This window comes from Heloderma suspectum, chromosome 2 (assembly GCF_057233095.1).
Source record: "Heloderma suspectum isolate Gila_16-S chromosome 2, 16-S_ref, whole genome shotgun sequence".
Classification (NCBI taxonomy): Eukaryota; Metazoa; Chordata; class Lepidosauria; order Squamata; family Helodermatidae; genus Heloderma; species Heloderma suspectum.
Genome location: NC_139459.1, coordinates 385,550,776 through 385,566,874, shown reverse-complemented (window position 1 = coordinate 385,566,874; position 16,099 = coordinate 385,550,776). Strand labels below are relative to the sequence as shown.

Genomic DNA, 16,099 nt, shown 5'->3' with positions numbered 1-16,099 from the left:
GTGGAGCCACCTATGTGAATTCTTGCAAAAATGCAGTTTCTCCTGCTGAATGGAGAGTTCAGGAAGTTGCAGAGGTGATGCAACTTCTTCCAAATGTAATTATCAAAATCATAGTGTTTTATTCCTCCTCTTCCAAACCTGAAGGGAGTTTTCCAAAGCTCACCTTTGAGTCCACTGGAATAAGCAGCTGATTGAAGAGCAACATGGGTGACGTCTTGCATCCAGGTGCAAAGGAACTGATACATAAATGTCTCCCGTACCACAGAGAGTTTGGGAGGAGTTTTAGGGTAGGTGAGGAGGACTGTGTGGGTGTGAGATTCACCTGCTATCTTCCTCTTCAGATGTGAAGCCTTGGTGGGTTGGGCTCCATCTGTACTGGGAAAGCCATTGAAGACTTTGTCTTGCAAGGGGCCTCTGGCTTCTTCTTACCATTCTTCCAATTGTTTGAGAGAAGCAAGATGGAGGCTGTGCCAGGTGTATCCAGAATGATTCTGCTCTTGTTGCTGCCCCAGGCAACCTGTGGGATGCTCATGGCCAAATGCCCCTTGACATCGGTGAGGGGTACAGAAGGCCTATTTAATCATTACAGGACAGGAGACTTCCTCATTAGTGGGATCATCTCTGCAACGTATGCTATATTTCAACCATTCACTTTCAACAAGCCTCCCTCTACCAGAATTTACCGGTAAGTGATGGAGCTGCTGCAGTTCCACTTGCTAATATCATGAACTCCAATCATCCCTAATTTCCTGTTACTGCCCCCGTTATGAATTGCTGTCATATTTTGCCCTTGGGAATCCTTCAAGATGAAGAGAGAATTCGGTGCTCAGCCTGCTTGTTCACTTTTAAAAGTTCAGGAGCATCTTACGGGACAATTCGATCTAGGTCAATTAGGACCATTTGATCAATGCACAGCCACCATCCCAGGAGCTGGCCAGGGTCCTTTGAACTGTAAGAGATGTTGTAGAACAAAGTGGTCTTTCTCCCTTCTTGATAATGGACAGAAGAAACAGCCGTTGTAACTTTCAGACATGTGAACAGACACAGGCTATAGGTAAGAGGGCAGAGCACTTCTCCCCCCCCCCCCATAACTGCCTATTAAGATTGTAAATGCTAGTCTGGAAACCAAGTTCTCTTGAAGGAGCTGGGGACATTTAGCTAGTAGAAATGCAGATGACATGGAGAGATGAAAGCAGTCTTCAAATCTCTGTACAGCAGCCATGCAGAAGATGGCGCAAACTTGGTCTCTGTTACTCCAGAGGGTATGGTAAGAATGACAGGACACTGCTTCAGGTAGTGACGAGCTTTGTCTCCCTTGAGGTAGTTCAGCAGAGGCTGAATGGCCATCTGTCAGGGATACTATTGTTGTGTCCTACACAGCCAATCCTGCATTGAGCAGGGTGGTGGATTTGATGCCTCCAAGATCCCTTCCAAGTTTAAAATGCTATGATTTCTTTCCTAGAAATCTCCAACATGGATTTTTTTTTTTTCACTATAGCGATATGCTACATCAACATTTTCACTGAGTTATGCACAACCATCTCAGATCCTATCAGCATAGATATGAAGTTAGTATTTTTTTCTTTCTTATTTTTGTTTTGCCCCAGTTTACATAGCTCATTACTTACATGGAATTGCATTTATCATTTTGTTGCCCATTCTCCCAGGATGGAGACATTTTTTGGAAGTGTTCACCATTGTCATCATCACCATCATTTAGATATCCTAAATAACTTGGTGGTGTCAGCAACCTTGGCTATCTATTTCGCTGCTCACTCCTGATTCCAGGCAGTTTGTGACCAAGTAGAAAAGCACAGGTTCCAATTCATATCCTACATGCTTGACATGTTTAGCTTTAACAACACTAAACACAAATTTTCCTGGAACCGACAATAAGCTAAGGTGGCCTGTCATTTCCTGGATTCTCCCTGGATCCCTTTTTTAAAATTTGGTGTTATATTGGCTGCTCTCTGGTCCCAAGGTGCTGATGTCAATATTAGGGACATGTCAATATGTAAATTAGAATATGTATATGTAATTATTTCCAACTATTAAAAATGGGAGGATGTATGATTTTAGCATGTGCACATGATGTGCTTCTTCTGCTGTGTGTATTTGTGAGTTGGGGATGGAGAGACAGATCCTATGACTTCACATGATTTGCAGTTTGGGATAAGAATAGTGGACTACATCCCAGGGTTGTGAGTGACACTGGCTCAGCTTTTAGCTACCCACAATGCTAGGGTACATTCTACACACAGTAAGTGTCTTGGCTGGAACTATTGAAGAAAGAATGAGGATAATAATATAAACTGGGCTAATATGAAGTTAAGAATAAAAATAGCCTTATTGATATGATAGGCTTTCAGTTCTGTTAAGCACAATGTCAATGTAAAGAATTGCAGAGCTGGAGCGAAATTAACCTCGCCAATGCAAGGGGGCTCAGGCAACTGAGTTCATAAGATCTTTATTTATTTATAAGAATAAAGAAATATAAAGAAATATAAAGAATATAAGATCATAAGAAGATCCATGCAGTATGCCTATGTATACCAGTTGCTGGGGAACATGGGTGGGAGGGTGCTGATGCACTTGTTTCCTGCTTGCAGGTTTCCCATGGGCAACTTGTTGGCCACAGTGTGAACAGAAACCTGGAGTAGATGGATTGTTAGGAAGAGCCCCATTGGATCAGACCATGTTCTTATTTGATAAACCTTAATCCTAATTCCTAACCCATTGTCCGGTCACTATTTCTCCCTCAGTGTGAAGGGTGGCACATACCAAATTTGAGCCCTTGAATGTACATATGAACAGGATTTGTTTTTAATCGATCATGTCTATTGATGCTATGGAAATATTCCATGGATGCCTCAACACAGGCAAAACACTAACTGAGGATGGGCTGTTGTGCTTCTGGCTTTGGGTCAGGACCACTGTTCCCATGAGGGAAGCTCAAGAAAAGTATTGCAGATGTCTATATTGTTTGAAAGGCTCATGTGGTAAAACAAGTAACAACTTAATACTTCAGTTTCATTGCTGACAGGATGACAATGTGACTTTCCCCTCCCGCTCCCAGGAAACGAGACACAGAATACTGGAAAATGCTGTCCTTCTTCTTTGCCATTCAGGAGATCAACCAGAATCCCAGAATCTTACCCAACATCACCCTGGGCTACAGTATCCATGACAACTATATCAATGCTGGACTGACTTCAGATGCTTTGCTAGACCTCCTCTCTCCTGGGCTGGCAAATGTCCCAAACTACAAATGTGGAAGACGGAATCACCTGTTGGCTGTTGTGGAAGAGACCAACTCTGACATCTCCATCCAGATTTCAGCTATGTTGGGCATCTACAAAATCCTACAGGTGTGTGGGGGTGGATGGGGGAAGGTGTTTGCATGCTTAGTAGCACTCTACTTGGGGTCCTTTCCAAACAAAGGGAAACCTTCTCCAAAAAAGTTACATGGGACCTACACTCCCACCATGAATATAGATGACCTGGATCCACAGTGGGGTGCAAATGTTAAAGCTCCCCTCCCCCCAAAGATCCCAGTCTGTATGGAGGGAGGCTTACTGGGCATTTCACATAGAAACATACAAACATAAGAAAAAGTGCTATGCTGGTTCAGACCATGGATCCATCTAGTCCAGCATTCTATTCACAGTGGCCAACTAACTGTTGACCAGGAACCTAAAAGCAGGGCATGAGCACAACAGCACCCTCCAACCCATGTTCCCCAGCAATTCCTGTACATAGGCTCACTGCTTCTGGTACCGGAGGTAGCAGGTAGCCATCAGGACTAGTAGCCACTGATAGCCTTTTCCCCCAGGAATTTGTCCAACCCCCTTTGAAAGCCATCCAAATTGCTGCCTGTCACTACATCCTGTGTTAGTGAATTCCGTCGCTTAACTATGTGCTATGTGAAGAAGTCCTTCCTTTTATCTGTCCTGAGTCTCCCACCAATCAGCTTCATGGGATGACCCCAGTGGGTTCTAGTATTTTGAGAGAAGGAGAAAAATGTCTCCCTATCCACATTCTCCACACCAAGCAAAATTTTGTAGACCTCTATCATGTCTCCCCTGACCCTCCTTTTTTTCCCAAACTAAACAATCCCAGTTGTTGTAACCGTCTCTCACAGCGGAGATGCTCCAGCCCCTTGAACATTTCAGTTGCCCTTTTGTGCACCTTTTCCACCTCTACCTAGGGATGGCAGAGAATTCCACCATGGATTTCAGTGAGGCCGAATGCACTGGCATTCGGCCCCCTGAAACCCATGTCGGAACGGCCTCCCACCCCCCACCACCTCACAGAATAGCCCCGGAATGAAACCTACCTGGGGCTCCAGTGGTGGTGGTGGCGGCTGCGGTGGTAGTGGCTGCGGCGGCTGGTCTTTCGACCGGCTGCTGCGGCCGCCATTTGTATGTAAGTATTTACGTAGCCTATCACAGCAAGCAAAAAAAAAAAAAAAAAGCATACACAAATGGCGGCTGTGGTAGTCGCCATTTGCGTTCCCTTTTTTCGCCGTTTTAGCCTACTTAAATATTTACGTAGGCTATTACGGCGAAAAAAAGGGGAACTCAAATAGCGTAGTGGGTGCTATTTGCATTCCTTTTTTTCCCGCCGTAATAGCTTACGTAAATATTTACGTAGGCTAAAACAGCGAAAAAAAGATAATGCAAATGGAGGCCACTGTAGCCGCTGCCATTTGCGTATGCTGTTTTTTGGGGGAGGGGTTGCTTGCAGGATGTCCAGCTGTGGGCGGCACCAGCCGGTGTCTCTGCGGAATCCCCGTGGAGCAGAGCTGGCCAGATTATGATTTCAGGGGGAGGCGCAGAGCGCCTCCCCCCCACCACGAATCACCCTGTTGGAAAGGTAAGTGACTTTCGTACATCCCTACCTCTACCGTATCTTTTTGTAGGTACGGTGACCAGAACTGTATACAATATTCCAAGTATGTTTGCACCATAGATTTGTTGAGGGGCAGTATGATATTGCCGCCCAGCCCCCAAACATGCTGCCCAGCCGCCAGCTCCTTACCTGGGCCATTGTTCTCCATGTGTGACTTGGGGGAGATGCTAGGGGTGTACGAAACCCCACTTACGTGGCTCCACTGGGGTCCGCTGGTGTGGGGAGGTGAACTGTTCCTCCCTCCCAGAATCCTGCCCAGCTGGCTCTGCTCCGTGGCCAGTCCGTGGAGCCACTGGCTGAGCCAATCCGCAGAGGGGCCTCCACCTGCTGCCGGGCTGCTGCGGACGCAAATGGCGTCCTGTGTAGGGGATGCCATTTGCGTCCCTACGCTAGCCATGATAGGCTACGTAAATATTTACATAGCCTATCATGGCGTCCCCTACGCCATTTGTGTCCCTGCTTTAGCTGTGATAGGCTACATAAATATATATGTAGCCTATCATGGGCAAGCATAGGGACGCAAATGGTGGCCGCTACAATGGCCGCCATTTGTGTCTGCAGCAGCCCAGCAGTGGCCAGAGCCGCCGCCACCACCGCTTCATCCGCCACTGCCGCCGCTGGTGCTGGTGCCACTGGGGTCAGAGTTACTGCCAGGGGAGCCACTGGGGAAAGTGCTGCTGGCACTGCCTGTTGCAGTCCGCCAACCACCTGTTCTGCCCTGTTTGCAAGGAGGAAAGAATGGGCGATTGGCAGAAGGCTGCCTGTCAAGGAAGGAAACTTCTGAGCAGATTTGGCAGGTGCGAGGGCAAGGGTCACCCCCCAGCTGCACCCTCTCTCTTTCTTGCAAGGAGGGGAGGGCACCCAGCTGGAGTACGGCTCCTGACTCTGCTCAAGCCTTCATGGGTTCCTTGCTTGAGAGGAGCCCGTGAAGGCTAGAGACACGTGGAGGAGGCAGGAGTTGCCCGTCAACTGCACTCTCTCCCTTCCTCAGAAGGAGGGGATGGCGCATGGTTGCTGGCTGACTCCTGCCTCTGCTTCAGCCTTCACGGCTTATTCCTTGCTTGTAATAAGGGCAGGCTGCTGTTGCTATCCCTTCCAGCTCGTAGGCCCTCTGGATGCCCTGGCAGTGGACTTATGGTTCTGGGGAATGGGGTGGGCCATTTTTGAAATGTGGACTCCCTGTATTTTTGAAAATGCTGGGAGTAAACTTTTTAAAACGGCTCCCCCATCGAGAACAAGACGGCTGCCAGCATGCATCCAGAAAGCACAGGGAAGGTGCAGAGGGCTGGGTGGAGCTGTGGCAGCTTGGCTTCCAGTTTGCACTGAAGTGCGCCAAAGTTCTTCAGAGCAATTTGATTTGTTTCGGGCTGCTGGGTTCCCCCTCCGCCTTGACAGCCCTAATGACGATTCAGGAGATGGCTTTACAATTAGGGAATCTTCATTTTTTAGTGTAACACCATTATGAGGCCTGAACATTTCATTTGCCATAAAATTCAGACTGTTTGTTCAATTGATTTGAGGTATGGCACATATACAAAGGTAAAGGTGTCCCCAACCAGTCGTGTCCGACTCTAGGGTGTGGTGCTCATCTCTATTTCTAAGCCGAAGAGCCAGCGCTGTCCGAAGATGCTTCTGTGGTCATGTGGCTGGCATGACTGAACACAGAGGTGCATGGAACGCTGTTGCCTTTCCCACTGAAGTGGTACCTATTTGTCTACTTGCAATTTCTTGCTTTCGAACTGCTAGGTTGGCAGAAGCTGGCACTGAAGACGGGAGCTCACTCCGTCACGCGGCACTCGGGTCTCGAACTGCTGTCCTGCCGACCTTCCAGTCTGCAGTTCAGTGTCTTAACCACTAAGCCACTGCGGCCCTTATGGCACAGATAACTTCCACTCAGTAGACGTTAGCTGGTCAGATTTCTGAAACATCCAATGAAGAATTGAAATTTGATTATGCAACAAAATAAACCGCCCTTCTCATCCTTTCTTTGTCAGGTCACTTATGCTTTTGTTTCTCATGTTCTGGGTGATAAAACTCAGTTCCCTTTTTTCTACCCAACGGTCCCCAAAGAAGGAACCCAGTACCAGGGGATTGTCAAACTGCTCCTGCATTTCAGATGGACGTGGGTTGGTCTCATTGCTCCAGACAATGACAATGGAGAGAGATTCGTCGGGACCTTGACTCATGATCTCATCAATAATGGTGTTTGTGTTGCATTCTCACATAGAATGTCAGGACTGAATGCAGACCAAATGGTGTTAGGTCAGGTTCCACCGCACAATTGGAGAAAAGTCAACGTCATGGTTTACTGTGCGGAGACAACATCCTTCTTAAAAGGAATACACATTATGCAAAGAATTATTGCATACTTCATAAAACCAATTGTGAGGCAAGTCTGGATTGTCACAGCTTTGTGGGACATCACCTTGGAGTTAAAATATAATGATCTGCATGTTAAACATATTGATAGTATATTCTCCTTTTTTATAAAAAGAAACAAAATGTCAAACTTTAATGATTTTTCACACTTCTACTATTCTGTCAAGCAGTTTGTGGAGAAGAACTTCAGTTGTTCATATTCAAAGCATACATTGTCTGTGAAAGGCTGGATGAGATGCACAGAGATTGAGAAACTGGAGGCCCTGCCCCAAGAGGAGATGGAGAGAATCCTGTCTGCAGACAGCTACATCATTTACAACACTGTCCAGGCTGTGGCCCGTGCCATAGATGCTGCTTATTCATCTAGATCCAAGAGGGTGGTGGTGGAGGTTGGAGGAAGGCTGGATGCTCAAAGGCTACGTCCATGGCAGGTATTCCCTTTCCCATCACAGATATCGCTGTTGAATATGTCAAAGAATTGTTGAATTCCAGTATGATTGCCTTGGATTTAGAATATGAGAATATAAGAAAATGTGGTGATGGAGATTGCAGAACAAGTTTAGGTCTAATTGTGTATTATTTCATTGTTATTTATTACATTTTTTTCATCTCCCAATACCCAAAACAATCAACAATAAACATCTTACATGCTGTCAAATGTCTGGGAGTAGAGGAAATTCTTAACCTGGTGCCAAAAGGATGACACTCACTGGGGAGAGTGTTCCAAAATTGGAGGGCCACATTCAAAAATGCCTTCTGCCTTCTTGCCATTCTCCAAATATTCCTCAGAGCATGCACCCAGAGGAGGGCCTTGGATGATGATAGCAATGTCTGGATAGGACTCAGATCGCCCAAACAGCTAAAGCAGACCAATGACATTCAGAGATGAAAACTGGTTCCTCATGAAAGTTAAGGGCTGCACTCAGCCATTTGAACCTGGAACCAGCCCTGAGCCATAGGAGATTCCAGAGTGAAATGGGCAGAACTGAGATGTTGAGTTTGGTTCTTGTTTCACAGATGCTGGTGTTTTCTAAACCATTACAGCTTCACCCTTTCCTGCGAAACCCCCATTTTTATAATACTTCTATGGATGGAATATATTTGGATGAGAATGGAGAGCTGGCAGCCAACTTCGACATCGTGAACTGGGTGAAGTTTCCCAATGGCTCTGTTTGTAGAGTGAAATTTGGGAGTATGGAAAGACAGGGATCCCCAGCAGGCCTGAAGTTCACCATTGACCAGGATGCCATTGTGTGGCCCAAATGGCTCAGCCAGGTGGGGACAACATATCAGGTTCCAGGTCAGCCTTCCCTAATCCAGGTGGATTGCCTTCAGAGACAGGGTGCAGGTTACTTGTGACTGAAATTTTTGATCCATTTATATAGGACCACCAGTCTACATGGCACTTTATGGACTACAAGAAGGCAGGTCCCTTAAAACTGGACATAATAGAAACAAGAGGGGAAGGGAGGAGAAGCCTCAGTGGGAGCAAACTGAGCAGGAACAAGCAGGTTGGATGTGCTTAGGCTTAGCTATGGGATTCATGTTCAATCCAAGAGGCCTGTTGGGTCCTTTCAACCCTGTCTCTCATTTCTTTAGTTAAATTAGTCAAGCACACTTTTCTTGATGGTCCTTGTTTCTCTGCTTAGCCTCTGCCTCATTCCAGCTGTGTGGAAAGCTGTCACCCTGGATTCGTCAAGGTGGTTCAGGAAGGAAAGCCAGTTTGCTGCTATGACTGTCCTCCCTGTGCCGAAGGGACCATCTCCACCCAGGAAGGTGAGTGACTCCAGAGGAAAATGCAGCCCATGGGGATGAGGGCAAACATTCCATCTACATGGACATGGAATAAGATGCGCTTTCTGGTTATACACTGATTTTCTTGAAATCGCTTTGTTCCATAAGTGGCACACCAAGCAGGAAAAATGTAGTATATAGAGCCTAAACCCCTACTTTCATGCCCCCCCCAATTCTCTGTATAGCCTGGGATTACCGGTCATGTGTGATCTTGTCCAATCTCATACCAGGATCATATTTGACCTTAAGTGACTGGAGGCTGATAGGGGGAGAATAGAAAGTGTGCTTTTATAAATGTGAAATACAGGTAGTTACTGTGCATGGTGAAAGATACTGCTGTGCAATTCTGAAGGCTATGAACAGCACATTAGTGATTGTATGAATGGGAAAGTCAGACTAGTTACTCTGAATATCCAAAGCAACCACCACTTGACCCGAACTCCTGAAAATGTGTAGCTGCGGTATTCTGAATTGGAAACACAGTCTGCCGAATGTGCACCCTACTGCCCATCAAGGGAAATGGTTAAGGGGGGGGAAGGGCCACCCCACCCCTTGACCACATCATTGCCAGGTCACAGCCACATCACAAAGGCATGCCCAGGACTGAGTGTGGGAGGACATGGAGTACTGCATCAGAATGACCTGGAGCAGCTTTAAGTAAAAAATCTGGACTAAAAGGATTTTCTGAAAATGCGACTTTTCAAGAGGGAAGCAGCTGGTTGCCTGTGGATTGGCAACAGCATCATCTGTGACAAATCACCTTGAGGTCCTCTTCCTCCGCATTACATGAGCCATGTAGATTGGCACTGGGTCGCTTTGAAGTACGGCATCCAGCTTTGCTATAGAATGGTTGGAATCTCTGGGTGCCATATTGAGACAGAAATTCCCCCGCCCACCACATACACACACACACACATGGAGTAATAGCATGGGAGAGAGGAGGAATCTGGGCAGATGATCAGACAGTCCCTGATCCAATCAATATTAGAAATTATTGTTTAAACCTGTACATGTGTGGTTCACCAGCAAGCCAGTGAGGAACTCTACATTTTCTTTTCGAGCTTAGCAGAGAGAGTGGAGCAAGTAGCTAGCAATGAGATCACCATCCTAATCTTTTATAAAAAGCTGTTTGCATGAGACTGTGTGTGTGTGTGTAATCTAGGGATGGTGGAGAATGTCGCCACGGATTTCAGTGAGGCCGAATGCACTGGCATTTGGCCCCCCGAAACCCATGGCGGAACAGCCTCCCACCACCCACCCCCCCACGGAATCCCCCCGGGACAAAAGCTTACCTGGGGCGGATGTTCCGGAGGCGGCTCCGGTGGCGGCGGCAGCAGCTGGTCTCTCGGCCGGCTGCTGCAGACCCAAATGGCGGCCACCATGCCATTTCGTAGCTGCCTTTGCTGTGATAGGCTACATAAATACTTACGTAGCGTATCACGGCAAGCAAAAACAAACAAAAAACAAAAAAAACCACGTATGCAAATGGAAGCGGCTATGGTGGCCGCCATTTGCATTCCCTTTTTTTCTCTGTTTTAGCCTACGTAAATATTTACGGAAGCTATTACGGCGAAAAAAGGGAAACACAAACAGCGTAGTGGGCATAGGGATGGCAGAGAATTCCGCCACGGATTCCAGTGAGGAATCCTTAGAATTCCTTAGAATCCGGCCCCCTGGAATCTGTGGTGGAACGGCCTCCTGACCCCCCACGGAATCCCCCCGGGATGGAACGTACCTGGGGCAGATGTGGTGGATTTGGCGGCGGTGGCGGTGGTTCCAGCGGCGGAGACTCCGGCAGCTGGTCTCCTGGCCATCCGCAGCCAGGCTGTTGCGGCCGCCATTGGCGACCTTGCAGCTGTGATAGGCTACGTAAGTATTTGCAGCTGTGATAGGCTACATAAGTATTTACATAGCCTATCACAGCTAACCCCCCCCCAAAAAAAAACAGCATACGCAAATGGCAGCAGCTATGGCGGCCGCCATTTGTGTTCCCTATTTTTCGCCGTTCTAGCCTATGTAAATGTTTACGTAGGCTAGAACGGCAAGAAAAAAGGAACACAAATAGCGCCCACTATGCTATTTGCATTGCCCTTTTTTTCACCATAATAGAACGGCAAAAAATAGGGAACGCAAATGGCGGTTGCAGTAGCCACCGCCATTTGCGTACGCCTCTTTTGGGGTTTTTTTTTTGCCATGATAGGCTATGTAATAATTACGTAGCCTATGACAGCAGGCTGGCTGGATGCAAATGGCAGCTGCTACAGCGGCCGCCATTTGCATCCGCACCAGCCCGTCCATGGCCAGAAATCAGGCTGCGGACGGCCCTGGCTGGCTGCTCCACAGAGCTCCCATGGAGCGGGGCTGGCCGAGCAAGATTCCGGGAGGGGAGGACCGGATCGCCTCCCCCCCCGTCAAGGATTCCAGGGGGAGGGACGGAGTGCCTCCCCCCCACCACAAAAAATTCCATGAAAAGGTAAGTGAGTTTCATACATCCCTAGGTGGGCGCTACTTGCGTTCCTTTTTTTTCGCCGTAATAGCATAAATATTTACGTAGGCTAAAACGGCGGGGGGAAAAGGAACGCAAATGGTGCCCACTACGCTATTTGTATTCCCCTTTTTTTCACCATAATAGCTTACATAAATATTTACGTAGGTTAAAACAGCGATAAAAAGGGAACACAAATGGCGGCCGCCATAGCCGCCGCCATTTGTGTATGCGTTTTTTTTTTCCCCCAGAAGGCTGCCCAGCGGAGCCGGCCAGATCAGGATTTTGGGGGAGGTGTGGACTGCCTCCCCGCCACCGGGATCATCCCGTCGAAAAGGTAAGTGACTTTCATACATCCCTAGTGTATTCTGCTTGTTGGGCAGTGGCCAGACATGGAACCATCTCAGCTCAGGTCAGATTCAACTGTCCACCAAAAAGGTATTTATCACTCATTAGGTTTCATTCTTTTTCCTTTGCAGCTGCTGCTAGTTTTACAATGCAATCCTATACAAGTTTACTCAGAAGTAATCTCCATTGAGTTCAATGGGACTGACTCCCAATAAAGGACCTCCTTACAATCTGTACTTGTTGGAAGTTGAATTCTGTGGATGTTTCAGGCATTATTATAGGGATGTACGAAAGTCACTTACCTGTATCAAAATTTGATTCACGGTGGGGGGGAGGCACTCCATCCCTCCACCCCCGAATCCTGGCCAGCCAGGACGCAAATGGCAGCAGCTATAGCCGCCACCATTTGAGTCCCTGCAGTCAGCCGTGATAGGCTACGTAAACATTTACGTAGCCTATCATGGCTGAGTGAAAAAAAAAAATGTGTGTATGCAACTGGCGGCGCCCATGGGCACCGCCATTTGCGTTCCTTATTTTGGCATGTCTAGTCTACGTAAACATTTACGTAGACTATGGCAAAAATAAGGGGAACTCAAATAGCGTAGCGTCTACAGTATTTGCGTTCCCCTTATTTTCGCCGCAGTCTATGTAAATGTATACATAGACTAGATGTGCCAAAATAAGGAACGCAAATGGCGGCGCCCATGGGTGCCGCCATTTGCATACGCGCGTGTTTTTTTTATTTTTTTTCATTCAGCCGTGATAGGGTATGTAAACATTTACGTAGCCTATCACGGTATTTTTTAAAAAATCTAGCCATGATAGGCTACATAAATCTTTACGTAGCCTATCACTTTTTTTTTTTTTACTGGAAATGGCGGCGGCAGCTGGTCGGAAGATCGGCCGCCGCAGCCACAGCCACCGAACCACTGCCGAACCGCCACTGCCGCCGCCAGGAAGATTCGCCCAAGGTAAGTCCCGTCCCAGGGGGGGGGCAGGGTGGTGGCAGACCATTTCACCACCAATTTCGGGGGGCCGAATGCTCTGGCATTCGGCCTCCCCAAGATTTGTGGTGAAATTCTCTGACATCCCTACTTGTACATTGTTTTTTCTGCATTAAAAACAAACAAACCTGGGCAACTTGAATTAATGTTTTAATGGCTATTTTTGACATGGTATGTGACTGAGTAAACTGTATTCTGTGGTGAGTGTATGGATTTTCTATTGATGTTTTCCTGCTGCTGTGAAAAAAGTCTGTGAAGACAGAATTGGGGGTGGTGTCCAGGGGTGTCGGAGGAATCCATGTAGGTGTGGATTGGGCCAGCTGGTGGATTATCAGCCTTTGTATGGTGGAAGTGGCAGCAAAGGGTGGGATGGGAGCACTATAGCTCATGGTGATCCGCCCTCATGCCCCCCCGGCACCTGCCACGGATAACTATCATACCTCTCTATGTGCCAGGGCCAACCAGAAAGAGAAAAGGAATAAGGAGAGATGTGGCAAAAAATTCAGTTACAGTAAGATGAAATAAAGATCGCACCCTAAGTCTTTCAGTAGGTCTGATAGAATGGTCCTGCTTTGCCCTTTCATCTCCCTCAGCACAGCCTTCTGGAATGGAATTTTTAGGCCACCTTTAATGATAGAACTTTCACAAGGTGGCATACAATATTTTAAAGAAAGACGTATAGAAATAGGCAATTTTTGAAAAAAGTAAAACCTTTCTTCCTCCTCATAGATAGACCGGCAGACAGACAGGCAGACAGACAGACAGACAGATAGATACAGATAGGGGTGTGTGTGTGTGTGTGTGTGTGTGTGTGTGTAGTCTGGAAGCAGCTGGCTGGGCATGTAGAAGGTTAAAGACAGTCATCTTCTTATGTTTAAAATATTTATTTAAACTTATCTGTTTCTTTATTTACTTAGTTTAGAGTATTTAGAAAAGGAATAGGAAGGGATGAGGGAAAAATTAAGTTAATCCCAGGGTGTGCGAGGGAGAAGGCTGTGTTGCAAACTAGGCATCGTTGGCCTTTCCGCCCAAAGAACCCCTCGGCTCTGCTCCATGACCCCACCCCCATGTCCCCTTTGGCTCTGCCTCTGCTGACCTACTGTCTGCCCTACAAGTAAGATTGTGAATGAGCTACCACTGGCAGGAGGGCCACACCCTTGACATCATATCATTCCTGGCCAATGAGCTGGTAGATCATACAGGGAGCACATCAGCAGCGACCCAGATTGACTGCATGGGGTCTGATGCTTCCCCAATTGGGGGAATGCTTCTGCTCAAAAAAAACCTGCCCCAACTAAGCTGGAAGTCAAAGAAGTGCTCTAGCCACCGGCTCATCTGGGGATTCTTCCCCAATGGGGATAGCGCCTCATGGGAAAGTCCTTGGGGCTTTGCACACTGTCCTCATGAGGACAACTGAGGGCAAGAAAAACACACTCAGCCAGGATTGGGAGGAGACGACCAAGTCTCCTGTTTCCTGCATCCCCTGCTCTTAGAACCTATCCAACAGAGATAACAGAAGGGGTTCTGCTGCCCCCTGGATGAATTTATGAAGGTTTCATGGGCCAGGTGGAGAAACTCTGTGGGACACATTAACCCTGCCTACTGGAGGTTCCCAACCTCTTGTTTATACACACGTATAAACACAGGAATGTATTGTTGACATGGGAGCATGAAAAGGACCAGCAGGCCTGATCAACCCCTGAGTGAAATTAATGTGTGCTGACAGTCAAACCATAACACATATCCTTATTTTAAAAGATGAGAAAGGAGATTGGTAAGGATGGAAAGGAGATGTTACTCTTCTTATTTCCAGATTCAGACCACTGCACACAGTGTCCAGACGATCAGCATCCAAACATGGAACGAGATCAATGTATCCAGAAGTTGAAAACCTTCCTGACTTATGAAGAAACTTTGGGGCTCATCCTGGCTTCCTTTGCCCTGTTCTTGTCCTTAAATACAGGATTCATGTTAGGAATCTTCATTAAATTCCTAGAAACCCCAATTGTTAAAGCCAACAACTGGAACCTCTCCTGCATTCTCCTCGTATCCCTCCTGCTTTCCTTCTTGTCCTCCTTCCTCTTCATTGGCCAGCCAAGGAAAGCAACCTGCCTCCTCCGACAAACAGCATTTAGCATCATCTTCTCGGTGGCCATCTCTTCTGTCTTGGCCAAAACGATCACTGTGATGCTGGCCTTCTTGGCCACAAAGCCAGGGAACAGGGTGAAGGGGTGGCTGGGAAAGAGTTTGGCCAACTCCATTGTCATTTCCTGTTCCACCATCGAAGTTGTCACCTGCACCATCTGGCTGGGAATCTCTCCATCCTTCCCTGACTCTGACATGCACTCCCAACCTGGACAGATCCTACTCCAATGCAATGAAGGCTCTGTCACCATGTTCTATAGTGCCCTTGGCTACATGGGCTTCCTGGCTGCCATCTGCTTCACAGTCGCTTTCTTAGCCAGAAGGCTGCCTGGGGCCTTCAATGAAGCCAAGCTGATCACCTTCAGCATGCTGGTCTTTTGCAGTGTTTGGGTGTCCTTTCTGCCCACCTACCTGAGCACAAAGGGGAAATATATGGTAGCTGTGCAGGTCTTTTCTATCTTGGGTTCCAGTGCTGGGCTACTGGGCTGCATCTTTCTTCCCAAGTGCTACATCATTGTTTTGAAGCCTGATCTGAATACAAAGGAGTATCTCATGATGAAAACAACTGAATAAATCTGAGTCTTGTTGTTACCAAACAACCCAATATTCTGCTCTTTTTAAATGCATTGTCTCTGCTTGTCAAAAGGGGCTTCATTCCAATTTCTGAAAAGCACAGGAGAAAATCCATTTTGCCAGTTCAATTCAATCCATCTATGCTTTTTGTTTCAATGTTATATTGTGGCTTTTAATGCTCTGTGTTCTGTTTTTGTTTTTGTTTATTATAGGGATGTATGAAAGTCACTTACCTTTTCAAAGGGTGACATTCGCGGTGGGGGGGAGGCGCTCCGTCCCTCCCCCTGAAATTCTCTCCGGTCGGCTCCGCTCTGTGGAGATTCCGCAGAGCTGCCAGCCGGGGCCAGCCACAGCTGGACATCCGGCCACGGGCAGCCTACAGGGACGCAAATGGCGGCTGCCGTAGCCACCGCCATTTGTGTCCCTGTATTTTGCCATTATAGGCTACGTAAATATTTAC

General features: G+C 47.3%; 1 protein-coding gene across 1 annotated transcript; it reads left to right on the top strand.

The window, feature by feature from the left end:
• Positions 1 to 203: 203 nt before the first annotated feature.
• LOC146356416 (vomeronasal type-2 receptor 26-like) lies at positions 204 to 15,639 on the top strand. Its single transcript, XM_084830104.1, has 7 exons — positions 204 to 287; positions 513 to 685; positions 3,077 to 3,368; positions 6,906 to 7,721; positions 8,335 to 8,565; positions 8,940 to 9,066; positions 14,735 to 15,639. The coding sequence occupies exons 1-7, from the start codon at positions 204 to 206 to the stop codon at positions 15,637 to 15,639; spliced, it is 2,628 nt and encodes an 875-aa protein (XP_084686230.1).
• Positions 15,640 to 16,099: the final 460 nt, after the last annotated feature.